Here is an 18,338-nt window from a genome sequence, read left to right as displayed (position 1 = left end):
CTAATGTCAGTGGTTCTGCTAAGGTACCCATGAGACCTTTGTGGGCAAGTAGTTGGGAGTCTGGAGTCCTGCTCTTATGCTGAGGCCTGGTGCACTGTGCAGGCATGGTTGCCATGATTCCTGCATGGGAGAGCTGTGGAGTGGTCCTCTATCACTCTCAGAGAAGCAGTATTCCCACTAGTTGAGACCCGGGTCATGGAGCTGCCTCTCTCTGGCTCGCCATCTTGGATCCCCACATCAATTTCTTCTTGTAGCCTTTTTTCTTTCAGAAAAATTATTTTACAGACAACTTATATTGCTCCTAATTGTCTTAAAAGTTTTCAGTATATAATTTTTGCCTGACAATCTAAGTTTAAGGTTTTTCACAGGCTTCAAGTCATTACATAGTCCTGGACTGGGAAAGGTATTTTCTGTTGAGCTCGCACCATATATCAGACTCAGGATTTTTCTAGCACACTCCAGTGTCCACATAAATTCAGCACATGCTTAGAATATTTTTTTTATTTCTTAGATCTATTTATTTCTGAATATTCCATGAATTGAGATCATTGTATTTTGCCATTTCTTCAATTATCTCCAATTTTTAAAAATCATAACATAATAAACAAATGTAAAGGAAATCTTCCAAGTGTATGTTTCGTTTCAACTCTATCTGATATTTTCACTTTGTCAATAGTTAAGGTATGTTCGTTTTACATTCACTTCATTTCATTTCAGGTAACAACAAGTGAGGACATGGAAAAGGAAAATGTAACCTTGTTGACAGAGTTTATTCTCACAGGACTTACACACCAACCACAGTGGAAAATCCCCTTCTTCTTGGTGTTCTTGGTGATCTATCTCATCACTATGTTGGGTAACCTTGGCCTGATTGCCCTCATCTGCAGGGATCCTCACCTTCATATACCCATGTACTTTTTCCTTGGGAATTTAGCTTTTTTGGATGCTTGGATAACATCAACAGTGACCCCAAATATGCTGATCAATTTGTTAATCAAGAGCAAGATGATCTCTCTCACTGAATGCAAGATACAATTTTTTTCCTTTGGAGTCAGTGTAACCACAGAATGTTTTCTCCTGGCAGCAATGGCTTATGATCGCTATGTAGCCATCTGCCACCCTTTACATTATCCAGTGATTATGACCAATAGATTATGCATCTGGCTAATAGTTTTATCATTTGTAGGTGGCTTTCTTCATGCCTTAATTCATGAAAGCTTTCTATTCAGATTAACATTCTGTAAATCCAACATAATACATCACTTTTACTGTGACATTGTAGCATTGTTAAAGATTTCCTGTACTGATCCTTCTATTAATTACCTATTAATTTTTATTTTCTCTGGTTCAATTCAGGTATTCAGCATTATGACAATATTTGTTTCTTATTCATTTGTTCTCTATACAATTTTTAAAAAGAAGTCTGAAAAGGGCCTTAGAAAAGCCTTCTCCACCTGTGGAGCTCATCTCTTTACTGTGTCTTTATACTATGGCCCCCTTCTCTTCATGTATGTGCATCCTGCATCTTCACAAGCAAATGATCAAGATATGATCTTCTCTCTATTTTACATGGTTATAATTCCTGTTTTAAATCCCATTATCTACAGCTTGAGAAACAAGCAAGTCATAGATTCATTGATGAAAACGTTGAAAAGAAATGTTTAGTTTAGTTTTCATCGTAGAGTGTACTTTCTTGTTACCAAAACAATTTACAAAAGTTCTATTTGGAAGTGTTTGTTTGTTTGTTTGTTTGGTGCATGTTGATTTTTTTTAACAACTTAGTCATTAGTATCTGGCAAACTCTTTGAAGTTTTTGTATGTCATTCAATATCATAATAAAATGTAGGTGAGTGTTCAAAGCATACTGTGATATTTAAAGAGAAAACAAATAAAAATATTTTAATATTTGCATGTCCTTTAATGAGGATTCATAAATAGGCTAAGTGCTACATTCATGTAGATACTCTGAAAAGAACTTGAGTATATCTTTGACACAAATACAGGTGTATAAGCTGGAGACTCAGATCATAGTTGCTCCAGAGTGGTTTGCAGGCTTGTTTTTAGTTGAACATAGGCAAGACTCATGAATTCAGTTGCTGCTTATGTTTGAGTCATTTTAAAATTTTATTTATTTTTTGTCACTGAGTAATTTTTCCTTGTACTGGGGTTGACTGTCAATTATATGGAATTTTACTATTTTTCCCATTCTTATGACCCAGAGATTATATTAGTAGTGTAAGACTACTAATTATTTCTTCTACATTTTTAAAGAGCTCTTTTTCTAATTGAGCTTTTCTTGAACAAGAAGGTACTCATCAAGCTAGGATATACAACCCATCAAGGTTCAATTTTGTCTGGGTAAGTATGGAACAGGCATTTGGGGTGCCTCCCAGTAAATCTGAATTCCTCTGCTCCTTCTCCTATATATTCTTGGTCTATGAATTAATCTACTCTGTTTTATTCTTCAGAATAAACCCAACATTTTAAACTTTATTGAAATTTACTAAAATATCAACACAAGTTGTTTGATCCCACCTCACTTCTGTTATAAATTCATTCCTATACATTTTTATATCCATTATTTTATTGTTTGAGATATTGAGAAAGAGATAGAATATATAGTTTGCCAAGACCACATTTTGAGCATAATATTACTATGTCTTTTAAAGATAACTGTAAAATACAGATGCATTGAGAGAGAGCTATTTCATTAACATAGACCATATATGTTTATGTCTGACAAAGTTAGAACTTATTGAATAACAATAAATTTATAAGCAAGACAACTTTCGGCGGTGACATTTCACTGAATACTCATGTATCTCTAAATGGTTGTAAGATGGACAATCATAGATTCTTTTGTTCTAATCTTAATTATTATTATCTATAGCACTCAAATTATTTGACACACACACACACACACACACACACAGAGTAAGACTAAAAAAGTGTTAAGGAAATCATAGGTCCTTAGGAGGATGAACTGAGAGCAAAGGCAGAGAGCAAATGCAAAGTAGAACTACCACTGTAGGTGGTCAGGCAAAATTTAAGAACTGCCTAACAACTTGTTTGAAGCTCAGAACTCTCAAAGCACAAGAACTAATTCTAGGCCAGGGTCCTGAAAGATGGCAGTTTCAGAGTGTCAGGTGAGATGTCAGTTTGAATTGGGCCTGTGTAGTCATTATGGGTAGGAGAAATCATAATGAATTGAAACATTCATGAGGACAGAGGATCTGAGCTTCATCACTGTAGTTAATTTTTTGGGCAAGGTTCCTAACAAGTGACCAGGAGACAGGGTCAGTATTCTGCCCTGTCAAGTCTTGAGGCACTTCTCTTTTTATGGGCCTTTGATATGGAGTTTGACTCACTTAGTGGTCTGATATGTTCAATAGGCACATAGCCGTGTTTTTCCTGAGATGAATTTGATGTGTCTATGTATCTGTGTACTTCTGATTTGATTTGATAGGTTCATTGGTGGTAACTTTTATTGGCATGATTAATTTATTTATCAGTTTGATCTTATGGCTATGCTAAGAAGATTGTAGTTATTTACTGGTACAAACAAGATATTGAGTCATTCTACCTTAACACTTATACTCAAAATTTAGTCACTCATGGCAAACTACTGCTTTATAAAATAGAGTGCCTGAGGCCCCAGAGAGACCTGACCCACCTCATGGAGAGGAATACCACACCTGCATGGAGGGGAACACCTATTCACCAAGGTAATCCCATTGTCATTCCTTATAAATATAGAAAAAGAAATCTTGAAATTCATTTGGAAAAATAAGAAACACAGAATAGACAAAGCAATCCTTATCAAGAAGAGTGAAGCAGGTGGCATCACTATACCAGAAATGAAACTATACTACAAAGCCATAGTAACACAAACAACATGGTATTGGCACAAGAAAAGGCTTATAGACATAGTACAGAATAGAAGACACAGAGACAATCCCACATAAATACAGTTATCTCATATTATACAAATGTACCCAAAACATACATTGAAGAAAAGATAGTCTTGTCAACAAATGGTACTATGAAAACTGGAAATCCATATGCAGCAAAATGAAACTAAACCCCTACCTCTCCCCATGCACAAAACTCAACCTTGGAATTAGACCAGAGTCTCTAGACCTAATAGAAGAAAAAGAAGACCCAAATCTTCATCATGTTGGATGAGGCCTTGACTTCCTTAACAAGTCTCCTAAAGTGCAAGAAATAAAATAAAACATTAACAAACAGGATGGATTCAAAGTAAAAAGCTTCTTCCCAGCAAAAGAAACAATCAATGAGATGAAGAGAGAGCCCACATTTTGGAACAAAATTTTTGCCACACACATGTCAGATGGAGCAATAATCTCTAGGATAGATAAAGAACTCAAAAATCTTAACACTAAGAAGACAAATGATCCAATCAATAAATGGGCTAAGGAGCTGAACTGACACTTCTCAGAAGAAGAAATACAATCAATCAACAAATACATGAAAAAATGTTCAACATCTCTAGTAATTAGAGCAATGCAACACCAGTCAGAATGGCAGTTATCAAGAATACAACCAACAATTGTTGTTGGCAAGGATGTCAGGGTAAATACACACTCATATATTGCTAGTGGGACTGCAAGTTGGTGCAACCAATCTGGAAGGCAGTATGAAGATTCCTTAAAAAACTTGGAATGGAACTGTCATTTGACCCAGCTATCCCACTCCTTGGTCTATCCCTGATAGGCTTAAAAGCAGCGTACTACAGTTACATAGCTACTTCAATGTTTATAGCAGCACAATTCACAATTACTAAACTGTGGAAGCAACCTCGATGCCCTTCAATATATGAGTAGATAAAGAAACTGTGGTATATATATACACAATGAAATATTACTCATCATTAAAAGATAATAAAATTATGGCATTTGTAGGTAAATTGATGGAGTTGGAGAACATTATGCTAAGCAAAATAAACTAATCTCAAAAAAATAGGGGCTGAATGTTATCTCTGGAAAGTGAATGCTTATCCATATGGCGGGAGGAGAATAGGGTAAGTGGGGATAGGGCAAAAGAGGAGTGAGGGTGGGAGCAAATGGGTAGGAAAGATGGTGGAATGAGACAGACATCATTTACCTATGTACAAGTATGACTGCACAAATGGTGTGACTATACTTCATGCACAATCAGAGAAGTGAAAAATTGTGCTCCATTTGTGTACAATGAATTGAAGAGCTTTCTACTGTCATGTATAACTGATTCGAACTAATAAATAAATACATAAATAAATAAAAGAAAATAAATAGATAAATAGAGTGAGAGTTAGGCAAAGCCTGAAACCTATTGTTCCATATGTAATGAGTACCTCACAACAGAGCACAGCCTTCTCTTCACAGCCAGTGCTATTAATACTGGAGAACAAAAACTTATCCCTGAGAACCCATATCTTATTTCAAAGAACATGGTTTAACTATGTGTATGCCTTAAGACTTTGTGGAAGATCAAACTTAATAATTAGGCCTAGTTATCTGGTGAAGGAAATTTCTGAGCAAAATACAGGAGTGCCTATCAGAATGTTCTTGACTGCTTTCATCCTGATTTGAAGGAAACAGAAGCAGAATGAATACACTGGAAAAATACTCATGCTGTCCATGGAAAGAGTGAAGAAAGAACTTGTAAGTGTAAAGTCAGTGACTGCATGCTAAAGAGCCCATAACAGATAAAAAGAGCTCATTGGCTTTGCATTGGTTCAATTGAAAAGATGCCTTGAGGACATCTCAAATGTCTAAGGGTCTTGTCTTCAATCACAGCTCAGAAGTCTTCCAAAGCAGAATGTTTGGGGGAAAGAGTCCTGGGATACTCTGAGTGCTTCTGTTTCCCAGGACAACTTATGGATTCTGGTTTTCCAATTAAACACTACACAGCCATGACAAATATGATTCAAACAGACCAAAGTATTGCTCGTGTTAGTGTCAGGCCTTTGTCACGTCCATGTGGAGCTCATTGTTCAAGTATGCAGAATATCAGAGATATTGGGAGATGGTGGATTATACCAAGATTTCAGATTAAAATATAGGAGATTATGCAGCAACTTTCTACAGAGTTGAAGTCCCAACAGAGGGCTTCAGATGGGTTGATGTCTGAATTGTGGAATAGGAACTACGGTGGTAATTCAGAAAGGTAGAGCCATCAGGATTGTGTCAAACTAGTCTGTTGCAAGCACCAGATACAGAATAGCCATGGGTCAGAAGACCAGCAAAGCCATAGGGATGGGCTCCCCATCACTTACTTCAGTGTTCATACCATATTTGGAGCTGGATGATATAATATTTGTTCTGTTTGTTTTCAGTGCAGCTTAGATGATTCTTCATCTCTACTTGCTTTATTTCTCTCTGTTGGAAAAGGGGTGCTTGCTTTAACTAAGTGTTTCCTTTGTATCATATTATTGTGCAACTTATTGAATTTACAGGGGCTCTCAGCAGACAGGAATTTACCTTGATGGTCATCTGAGTTTGGACGTGGACTATTGAATGATGATAAAATGTGTTGAGAGCCACAGCCGAAGGGGCCCCAGCAAACTTTCAGACTGCCAGCTGATGATTGGCTCACAGCGGCCCCAGCAACTTCTAGCTGATTGGCTCCTTTGCGGTGATGCTCATTGGGCTGTTTCCCCGCCCTTTCAGACCATGGAGCTGTTCATTGGGGGACTTTTTTTTTGGCTCCGCCCATGCAACCCAGCCAATCGGCCTCAAGAGCAGGAGGAGTGGGGGAGGTTGAGAGGCTTGTGGGAAGCCGGTGGTGGCAGTTGGGCTCTGAAGGTTTTTCCTGAGGAGCTGTTTTGTTTGGTGTGTGTGGTTCTAAAAATAAAGTTTGTTTCTTTTGACAAGTGGCTCCTGAATTGTGCCCAGCCAGACTGCGGCAAAAATGATTTATGACTTTGGGATAATTAGAGGTTGAATAAATTTGTTTTTACTTTTAAGAAAGATCTGAACCACGTGGTGAGGGGCATAAGGCTATGGTAGAGATAGATATGTTGTTTCCTTAAAGTATTTCTGTGTTTAACACTTGGTCTTCAGCTTTTTTAAGGGTTGGTGGCACTTTTAAGAGGTGGAGTATGTCAGAAATTGTTACCAGGCCCTCTCTGTCTCTCTCTGATTTCTGATCTGGAATATGATCTTGCCCTTTCACCCATTATGCCATAATGATGTCATTCATAATGACCTCATGCAGACAGGGGATGCTCTCATCAGAGGTTACTCTATGTTATTTGGATTCAGTCTCCAAAATTGTAATCTGTTTCTTTATCAGTGTACAACCTCAGGTATTTCACTATAATAGTAGCTGATTCAGCTCCTCTATTGATATTATTTTTTTATGTCCATTCATATGGGATACAAGTGTCTCAACATCTTGGCACATTCATATACATCTATCCATATACATTGCCTTTGGGCCCATGAGTTGGAAAGCAGCGTATGCTGCCTATATGACGGGCTCTCAGGGTCCAGCACACTGAATCCAGATGTTGTGATTAGCACACTAACCATGCTCAACTCCATCACCATGGCACAATGGCCTCCCTCAGGTGCACAGCATGTTCCTTCCCTTCTGCTTTTCTGCCACTGACCTATTAGCCCACTGGTTGCCACTCATAAGTGTGTTGCTAGCTCATGGATTATTATGACCCTCAGCTACTTTGCCCCATAACAAGCTATGCATAAAAGGCTTGCCTATGCAACAATAAAGTGGATCGAGTTCTCTGAAACTGGTCTTCAGAGATCTCTTTTTGACTCCATTGCCGTACACTCCTCTAGCTGGAATGAGTGAGCCCACATCTAGTGCCCAAACAGGGACCTAAGGTAAGCCAGTAAATTCAGGTGTTGGACCTTGAGGAAATAGAAAAAGGATGGGCAATTTCCCAATCTCTACTAAGGGCTCGCAGCTACAGCTGCTGGCTACTCTCCTTAGTGCAAGAGGACTAACATTAAATAAAAGTGATGCACATAAATTTTGAGATGTAGTAGTTGATACCAATTCCTGGATGAGAACAGCTGATGTGTTTGACCCAAGTATATGGGAAAAAGTTATGGTTAACACAAGGCAAGGATAAATTAGGCAGGGGTATATTCTGCCTCTTCATTTTTTCCCAATTATCACAGCAATACAGCAATCTCTGGGGTATAAAGGGTCAATACCCTGCCCGGTTATGGCCACTCATCATCAGAGATAGAGGAACAAAAGGGAGAACAGAAAAAAAGGGAGAAAGAGTCACAGATAAATTCTGATACAAAGCCTTTTGAACCACAAGAAACAGAAAAGGGACAGATACAATTAAGCCAAAGAAAATTTACCCCTGTTTGTCAAATGTAATGGAACAATTACAAGTAAAAGAAGATTAAAGGGAGAGACTTGTAGGCCCCCCCACCTTGACCAGGACCTCCATGGTCAGAACTTAATCCATTCTCAGACTTATGTTGAACAAGGGACCAAGCATGAGGTGCCTATGAACAGGAAATGCCAACTACATTCTTAGTCAAAATCAAACCTACCCCTGAGAGACCACTGCACTGGTATTCTCATGACATAGCTACATTAAAGGAGTTTAAGAAGGCAATGAAGGAGGACGGACATATGGATCCCTTTGCTGAACAAGTTCTCTAAACACTTAGTCTAAATTTAAACGTCCCACAAGATTGGAAAGACTTGATAAGAGCTTCCCTTGAACCCTTGACATAACTAACGTGGAAGGCCTTTTTCTATGATGCATGTGAACAACAGGGGGATTGCAACCACACTGCAAATGTTAACCTCCCAGATGAATGCTTGCAGGGAGAGGGAATCTACAGTTCCCCTAGTGGTCCATCAAATTATTTTGATCAGGTGCAGCTCTATGCTTTAAGAGCCCGAAAGAAATTACCAGCTAGGGGAGGTACAGTTTCTATACAAGGCCTAAGACACAAAGCCCTAACCGAGGAGTTAATCCGGGAAGGATTAAACAGGGAGCATAGGGCCACTGTTGCACCAGTGCGCAATGGCACCCTTGATGACTGGATTTTGGCCACATAGGATATAGAGACACAAGCAACTCAAGCCTCTCTGCTGGCCTCAGCCATGGCAGTTCTACTAAAACAGGAACAAGGTAATAATAGAGGAAGAAGGAGCTCCACTTATTGGGGTGAGGAGGAACAGGACAGTTCTGGCAAGAATGCCTAGAGCTTCCACAAATTATTTCTAGAACTGACTAAGGAGGCTTGCAAACAGTCAAAAACTACAAAAAAAAAAAAAAAAAGTGCACCCTTTCTCCCCATTGTCCCTTTATAACCTGCTGGAGTGAAGCCCAAGGATTAAAATCTAATGCTTTATGGCAAATGAATGTCATTCATTATGCATCTTTTGGAAATTTAAGATATATTCACGTAGTCATCGATACCTATTCAGGCTGTGTAATGGCCACAGCCTCCACAGGAGAAACCACAAAAGAGGTCGTCTTCCATCTCCTTAAATGTTTTGGAAACATGGGTGTTCCTGTGTCTATTAAAACTGACAATAGGCCAATCTATACCAGCAAGGCATTTCAGGTCGTTTGAACCGATTGGCATATAAGCACTTAACTGGCATTCCCTATACCCTCAGGCTCATGGCATCATAGAAAGAATACACAAGGAATTAAAGACCATGCTACAAAAACAGAGGGGGAAAAACTATACCAAGTCCCCTCACAATGCCTTGAACAAAACCTTATTTACATTAAAATTTTCTTTAAATTTCAAAATTTTTTACGGAAACAATAGCCCATAAGCATTGGTCCCCCTTACAAGGCCTCCCATCTGCCTATAGTCTCATGAAAGGATCCCATAACAAATGCATGAAATAGTCTGGACCCCCTCCTAACAATGGGACAAGGGTTTGCATTTGTTAACAGGAGCCTCACCCCATCTGGGTGCCTGCCAGAAAAGTCAAGCCCTGGACCCCCAGAACCACCAGTCAAGATGAAGGAACTGGAGGAAAACCCTCACAAACAAAGGACTCAACAAGGCATACACACCTCACATAAAGTAACCTGGGGTGATATTAAAGTCTTTTGACCAAACTACCAGATTGGCCCCTTCACCTGGTGGCAACCTCATCCCTGGGCCTATGATGGTGATCCAATTGTGTGTGGCACTCACTGCTAGCAGTGAAGCTTCCTATCAGGTAAATTGGGCTTTGGTCGCTAGGCCACTACTTTTAGCAGTGACCAATTGGGAAGAAGCCCTACCTAAACACTTTTCCAATAATTCTAACTTTATTGATCCTGAGTTATCTGTCAAATAATGGCCATACAGTAGAATACGAGCATCCCCATGCCTACTCTGCCAATTTGTTTCTCAATAGTGGATAATGAGACCTATAATCAAGACAACCCCCTTTGTTTTGCTCTTGCTAGTGAAACTATTGTAGATAAATATAACAAGTCATATGTTGGGCTATCTCTCATTGACCTTAGAGTTATAGTTAATGCTGCCAATAGCCATAAATACCCCCCCATGGCAAATGCAAAAACAACAACAACAACAACAAAAAAAAAACCTTGCTGCTAACATGCTATAAGATGCTTTGTGGAAAGCCCCCCTCAGATAATGATAACATTCCCTGGAATCAATGCATCACATCTAGACCTTATCTCCTTGATAATAGGAATATCTCCAGGGAAGAACAATACCTAGGCACCTGGGTGGGCACAGCTCCCTGGAATACCTCTGATGTTGCCATAGTCCAGCTGGGCAAAATAACCGAGAGGTGTCAAGCAACTTGAAGGTTGAAGCGGGAACTACTTTATTGCAAGTGAACTCAGCGGGAACTGAGTGAAAACTCAAAGTAGCAGGCACCCAAGGTAACAGGAGCCGCTTCTCTGCCGGACAGCAGAGGTATATATACTTAACTAATTACACACAGCTTAACTTAATTAACATCATCTAGATATGGCAGTCAGCCAATAAGGAATCCTCATCATCTTAATGGCTCACTGGCGTTGCTTCACAAACCACTCCTCCTGGCAAAGTGCCAGGCGCCATCTTGACTTGATTTGCATCCCCAACATGATGTGTCCCAAAATCATATAGGCTACTGCAGTAACTGCTACATGGGACAATCTGTTACCAACCATTATGCAAGAAATCAATATGTCATGCCAATATTGCTGGCCACTAGGCCCATAAAATAGGCCACAGCCAGCTAGATGAATGGGTCAATTTTGAGAAAAGGCCCTAACCATGGATTTACCTTTATCCAAAATTATACCCATACCTACTATGCGCAGATAGTTATACTACCCTTTGCTATACTAATAATCAATGGTACTGATGACATAAATATCATTCACACAGAGATCCCTTGTATAGTCCTGCTGGCTCACAAATTGTCTAACCCCTTCTATGAAAGCTAAACATATATTTATCTTCAGAGTGACCCCATATTCTTGTTTCTAGTGAACCTGTCCAGAGAATGGAGAAGTCCATGGGACATGGAGATGAAGAATCTTCTAAATAAGATTCTGCACCAGACAAGGCAAGCAATTGGCCTCATCATCGCTGGGATTATTGCCCTGGTGACTGCCATTGCTGTAAACAATTTGTCTACTACCACAGCAGAAGTCTTTGTCATTCGAAAAGACTTAAATAAACTGTCATGAACTGCTATATTAGTCATTCAGCAAAAACTAGATCTCCACCAAAAACAACTAAATATACTGTTTATGTTGCAAAGGCTCACTTGTGACTCTGAATTTCACAGTATTTGTGTCACCCCAATATGCTATGTCGGAAAACATAACCTCACACTTCTCCAATTTTTCTCAGTATATTAAGGATGCTTGGACATAACTAACTATGTTTTGACTATGCATAATCTCACTAAGGCCATTGTCAAAATCAATGAGACCAAGGTGTCTATCATAACAGCCTCCTCTTTTTTTTCAGGGATTGACTGAGCACTGGGAAAACATGCTTTTAAATTGGTTACCCCTATAATGTTATTATATTGGTTCTGCTTTCTGTCTTACTCATTGTGTTTTATTGCATCATTAGACAATTATGCCAAAGAATAGCTAGTGCTGAACAGAGAGCTGTCCATGGTTGCTGAGGTACTTGCAGCAAATTCAAAGTGGGAAATGTTGGGCCCATGAGTTGGAAAGCAGTCTATGCTGCCTATGTGAGGGGCTTTCAGGGTTCAGCACAGTGAATTCAGATGTTGTGGTTAGAACACTAACCATGCTCAGCCTCATCACCATGGTAACCTGGCCTCCCTCAGATGCACAGCATGTTCCTTCCCTTCTGCTTTTCTGCCACTCTCCTATTAGTCCATTGGTTGCTGCTCATAAATGTGATGCTAGCTCATGGATTATTACAACTCTCAGCTACTTTGCCCAGTAACAAGCTATGCATAAAAGGTTTGCCTATGCAATAATAAAGTATATTGAGTTCTCTGAAATTGGTCTCCGGAGGTCTCTTTTCAACTCCATCATCACAACCTTCTTAGCTATTTGGTGGGCTTCAGCTGGACCAAGTGAGCCCACACATTGCCTGAAATTTTCTCATCAGCAATTTTCCAATCAGGTTCCATTCAGGCCCCATTTGAGACAATCCATTAGTGATAACTCAATTCATTGGTATATAATTGGTATATAATTTTCAAGGCCATGTGCCCTTGAAAAACCAAGTGAACAACTAAGAACACTGACTAAGAACACTCTTCAACTAAGAACACTCTTCAACTGACCATACATTCAAGGTGGAAGAGAGAAGTCAGTATTACAAAAGTGGAACTGTGGAAATTAGATATTCTCAAGTAACTTCATAGTCCCTTCAGTTTGTAATTAGTTCCAAACATATATGTGCCACTTTCGTTTGATGATGGCATGCCCAACATATGATTTGGTGGGTAACATAGCATCCATTTCATGATAAGAATCTCAGGTCACAGGTAACTTTTGGTAGTTCAAGATTAATCATTTCCTTTACTAAAGTTCAATCACATGCTAATGACTGTTTCTCATAAGGAGAGTGAATATTTGCTGAAACAGGGTTTGCTTCAACATCCTAAATTGTTATTCACCTAAATTGGCTTGCCACAGGCTCAATAAATTTTCCTAAGTGCCATTGTCAATTGAAACACCACTGGACTCCAAATCATATGACCCAAGTGATTGAACACAGCCTTCTTCTGTTTGAATTCCTCTTAAATGTAGCAATCATTTGGATCTCTTTGTAAGTGGGTCAGAGTGATACACCCAAATGGAATTAATGACGTTAAAATCCAAATTTCTCATTAGAATTTTTGAATATTTTTGGTTGTTCATTTAGGAGCCAGATGCAATAACTTATGCTTCACCTGAGAAGGAATATATTGATGTATCTTATATCACTAAATCATGAGAAAATTCATTGAGATAGAAGGACTCTAGAATTTTATCTGATTTATTTCCCACTATTTGTCATAATAATGTCTAAGTGGTAAGTCTAGGGTTATTACTGTTTCTTTCCCATTAGGTTAATCAGCACAATATCACCAGTGGAAAGAACTAGTTTGGTGTCTTATGGAATGAGAAACTGATTGCTATCCCTGAGAAAATATTCACAAATTATGTATCTGAAAAGTCTTCTTTAGCTGCTACTACTAACAACTGCCTAATAAGATTTCTCCTCAAGTTTCAGCATAAAGTAGGGAGGCTAGGAATAGTTTGGAGTTTTAAATTGCATTTTGCATGAACAACACTTATTTGGGATTGAATTCTGAATTCATAAAAGGTGATGACCCACTTAAATTCATGTTTGAATGAGCTGAGAAACATACTAATAAAAACACTGGGAATAGTGTATAAATGGAAGTTTCCGTAAACATGTCATGAGTGCCTTTTGTGAGGAATAGCAATACTGTAATAAAGTACAATGTTTTTCTTTTGTAGTTCTGGGGATTAAACCAAGGCTCCTGTACATGCCAGGCAACCAGTTTTTTTTTTTTTTTTTTTTTTTTTGTTGTTGTTGTTTTGTTTTTGTTTTTTGTTAAAACTAAAACTGTTGACAGTGACTTGATATTTACGATTCCAGAGTTGGTGATACCAGTGGGACAACTCAGAGTTCTAATACTTGTCCAAATCCACAGTGTCCAGTAGAACAACTTCACTTGTCCTACAGGGAACCCAATGGCACTCTCGGGAATTGCAGAACTTTATTCATACCAATTTGAAGAAAGCACGCAGTTATACAACTAGTTGACTCTGTTCAAAGTAAATCTTATATAAGCATTTTCTTGAGACTGGGAAATTAAACACCTGAAATGAGTGAGTTTGCAAAGAATTGTTACTTTTGTTGTTATCAATCCTATACTACTATATTTTCTTTCTCTTTTATAAAGCCTAATAATTTTAAAGAATTTACACAATCTCTTTTCAATTTATTGGTAAGATAGAAATAAATTCTGAATTTTAAAGTTATCTTTTTCTTTTTTTTATTAGAAATTGTCATTTATCTTATAACACTTTAGGTTGGGTTTGTAAGAGCCAGGTAAAATGGAAAATGGTACACTATCTTCATACTCACTTCTATGCTAAAATCTGAATAAGCAAAAATGCTGTAAGACTTATTAATTTCCTTTAGTGATGTGCCTATTATCTTGTTAATCTAACTATAATAGCTTTATTTGATCATCTAGGATGTTAAATAATTCTAAATAGGTTAAAATATTCAATTTGTACTTATTTTTACATGAAAAATATTTCTGATGATTCTGATAAAAAGACCCATTGTGTTTAATGAGCCATATATTCTGATTAATTTTTTAATTTATTAGTTCTTGTTAGTTATGTATGACAACAGAATCAATTTTGATATAGTTGTACAAGTATGGAATGCATATTATCCCAGTTATGATCTTATTCTGACGAATATACATGAAGATGGGTTTCCCTGGGTTGTTTTCATATATGTACATAAGAAAATTATGTCAGATTCTACTAGTTTTTCTACTGTCACACCTTCTGAAGTATATTTTGGATCATTTCTGTGCATATGGTAAGAAATAAGATAAAAATGTTCTTACACTGCTCTTTATAGAACCTATGATTTAAGAAGTCTTCACAAATTGAATGTGATTGCTTTTGATTATCTAGTGATTAGGAACTGACTGGAATATCCCTCTCTAAATAAAGTATACTCAACTATCACCATTGCCACTGTTTATTTATATTCCTTTTTTAGGTTCCCATAACTGGTTACATGTTATTCTGCTAAAAGGGCTGTTGGGGGAGGAAAGTACTCTCAAGTTAAACAAGTAGAATTTCTAGAGGAAGTTCATTTCAGTTACTCTACTAACAAAGATAATGAAACTTAAAAAGTCTTATCATGTATATTTTAGTTTTATCACATGATATTTTTGTACACATTCATGTAGAGAATTGATTGCTATATTCAAGCAGATGGTCATCCCATTATGTCATAGAATTACTTTTTTGTTGCTATTTGTGGTGACATTACCTAAAACCTACTCTTTGGTCATATTACGAGTATGTAATGAAATATTATTAATCATTAAAACTGTACCTTAAGTATTATGCTTATACTTAAATATAAAGCAACTTTAAAATTTGGTAATACTAGCAAAATTACTTTTAAATAGTTTTAAAGCAAGATTTTAAATCTTCTATTTTTAACAAAAATTCCATAAGGGAAAAAAATAAACTTTGAATAGAAATAAAAGGATAAGATTCCTTTGGTTGACAACTATTAATGAATAATTCAGGCTTAAGACAAACATCTGTATCCAGATAGCTGAACCTTTTTTTAATCTCACATTTTATGCTTATTCATGTGTGTCTGTTATTTTCTACCCATTTTTCTTCCTCTCTCTTGTTTTCTTTTCACTCACCCCAAACTTTTTTTTAATACCTTTATTTTATTTATTTATTTTTATGTGGTTCTGAGGATCGAACGCAGGGCCTCTCACATGTGAAGTGATTGCTTCACTTCCCTGAGCCACAACCGCAGGGCCCCCAAATTCTTTTTCCACTTCTATTATAATTCTCCTCTGCCTTTTTCTTCTCTACTTGTCTCATTTGATGACTCATTTGAAATTTTAATTGAAGTGCTATGCAGTAAATAAATTTTATATTTGGTGGCATGCCAGATGAAAACACCAACTGTTCTGCGCACAGCTCAGGGTGCACTCTTACCATTTCTTCACTGTTGTGATGCTTGTTTTCTATGCACTTTCAATAACTCTCTGAACTTAATTCTATTGCCTAACAAAAACTGCTTTGTCTAAACTTACTGAAACTTTCTTAATTTCTGCACTCCATTATCTCTGTTAATTCTCATCCCACTAGATCATTCACTGTTGTATTTAGCACCATTCTTCATTTTTCATGTTGTTTCGGTTTCTGTCCACAAAATTCCTTTTCCATTTTTACCTTTCCTTTTGGGATCACTCTGATCAGTATTTTATTTTCTGGTTTCTCTTTTATCCCTTCTATTGGGGGCTCTAAGATTGTGATAAGAAATAATTTTGAATTAAATGGAAATTAGCTCAAAGCAAGAAATGCTAGAGAAGTTGAAGGAATGAGCTGGACAGGGACAGACAAATGCAAAGATCCAATTAGTGGCAAAGAGCATAAATAATATGTCACTTTTACTACTGTAGACCCCAAACATTCACCGACTATGCCACTGGGGCAGATGGAGGATGCATTTGCTGTAAAGTTGATATCATTGCCACAGGATGCTTTTGCAATTTTTATTCTCTCTTTCCCATGTACATTTTTACATTCACTTCATTTCATTTCAGGTGACATTCAGTGAGGACATGGAAAAGGACAATGCAACTTTGCTGACAGAGTTTGTTCTCAGAGGACTGACACAACAACCACAGTGGAAACTCCCCCTGTTCCTACTCTTCTTGGTGATATACCTTATGACCCTTGTGGGAAACCTTGGTCTGATTTCTCTGATCTGGAATGACCCTCAGCTTCACATCCCCATGTACCTTTTCCTTGGGAATTTAGCATTTGTAGATACTTGGTTGTCATCAACAGTGACCCCAAAGATGCTGATGAACTTCTTAGACAAGAGCAAGATGATCTCTCTCCCTCAGTGCATGATACAATTTTTTTCCTTTGCAATTAGTGTGACCACAGAATGCTTTCTCCTGGCAGCAATGGCTTATGACCGCTATGTAGCCATTTGTCAGCCTTTACTGTATCCTGTGATTATGACCAATATACTATGCTTCCGGCTACTGGTTTTATCATTTGTAGGTGGATTGCTTCATGCTATAATTCACCAAAGCTTTTTATTCAGATTAACCTTCTGTAATTCCAACATAGTACATCACTTTTATTGTGATGTTATACCATTGTTAAAGATTTCCTGTACTGATCCTTCTCTTAATTATCTAATAATTTTTATTTTCTCTGGCTCAATACAAGTATTTAGCATTGTGACTATTCTTATTTCTTATTCACTAGTTCTCTTTACAATTTTAAGAAAGAAGTCTGAAAAAGGCATGAGGAAAGCCTTCTCTACCTGTGGAGCCCATCTCTTTTCTGTGACTTTATATTACGTCCCCCTTCTCTTCATGTATGTGCATCCTGCATCTTCACAAGCAGATGACCAAGACATGATCTTTTCTCTGTTTTACACTGTCATAATTCCTGTGTTAAACCCCATGATATACAGCCTGAGAAACAAACAGGTCATAGATTCCCTGAAAAAAATGCTGAAAAGAAATATTTAGATCTCTTATTAATATTTATTCTCCTTTTATTAAAACAGTCACCAAATTGTGGAGGCAAATTGTGGATGTTTTCAATAGTACTAAATAGGTTTGTAATTATTATTGTTTTCAAAAATTAATGAGTTAATTTTGGAGACATTATTAACTTCTTAAATATTTGTTTATATTATTCATAGACAAACAATAAATATCAATCCAAGTGTTCATGTCATACTAGAGTAAGGCAAAAAAAGTGAAAATATTTTAGATAGTTTTATGTTCTTTTATTTTATACTGATATTTATATTGTTATTATTTATTTAGATTTATATATTTACAGAGATTATTAATATAGTGTACGTCCTCTCAAAAGAACCCAAGTATGATTCTTTATAGATAATAGTGCTATATAGATAGGGGATCATACCATATTTGCTCTAGAGTGGTTGCAGGTTTGTGTTTGAGTGAGCAAAAGAAAAACCCCAGGAAATCTACCAGTCACGAAAAGGGCTTTTCTTTTTTCTTTTTTCTATTTTTGAGAAATAGTGACTTAGCCTTCTTGGAAAAACTGGACTCCCACATCACACCAAAAAAAAAAAAATTGTATA

At 37.3% G+C, this 18,338-nt stretch overlaps 2 protein-coding genes across 3 annotated transcripts; both read left to right on the top strand.

The window, feature by feature from the left end:
* Positions 1 to 699: 699 nt before the first annotated feature.
* LOC143408304 (olfactory receptor 5H8-like) lies at positions 700 to 1,665 on the top strand. Its single transcript, XM_077110381.1, has one exon. It carries the CDS (start codon positions 736 to 738, stop codon positions 1,663 to 1,665), a length of 930 nt encoding a protein of 309 aa, XP_076966496.1. The 5' UTR covers positions 700 to 735.
* An 11,802-nt stretch (positions 1,666 to 13,467) lies between these two features.
* LOC143408358 (olfactory receptor 5H17-like) lies at positions 13,468 to 17,751 on the top strand. Of its 2 annotated transcripts, XM_076868010.1 has the most exons (2): positions 13,468 to 13,475; positions 16,815 to 17,751. In XM_076868010.1, the coding sequence occupies exons 1-2, from the start codon at positions 13,468 to 13,470 to the stop codon at positions 17,749 to 17,751; spliced, it is 945 nt and encodes a 314-aa protein (XP_076724125.1). The 2 variants fall into 2 exon arrangements, with proteins under 2 accessions (XP_076724125.1, XP_076724126.1); XM_076868011.1 differs by lacking the exon at positions 13,468 to 13,475 and having other exon boundaries at positions 16,777 to 17,751.
* Positions 17,752 to 18,338: the final 587 nt, after the last annotated feature.

Source organism: Callospermophilus lateralis, chromosome 10, assembly GCF_048772815.1.
Source record: "Callospermophilus lateralis isolate mCalLat2 chromosome 10, mCalLat2.hap1, whole genome shotgun sequence".
In the NCBI taxonomy this organism is placed as follows: domain Eukaryota; kingdom Metazoa; phylum Chordata; class Mammalia; order Rodentia; family Sciuridae; genus Callospermophilus; species Callospermophilus lateralis.
This window is presented reverse-complemented; position numbering and strand designations above follow the sequence as displayed.

What these genes read in the sequence shown, in the direction of transcription:
- LOC143408304 (XM_077110381.1), top strand. Translation starts at nt 736, where the DNA reads ATGGAAAAGGAAAATGTAACCTTGTTGACAGAGTTTATTCTCACAGGA.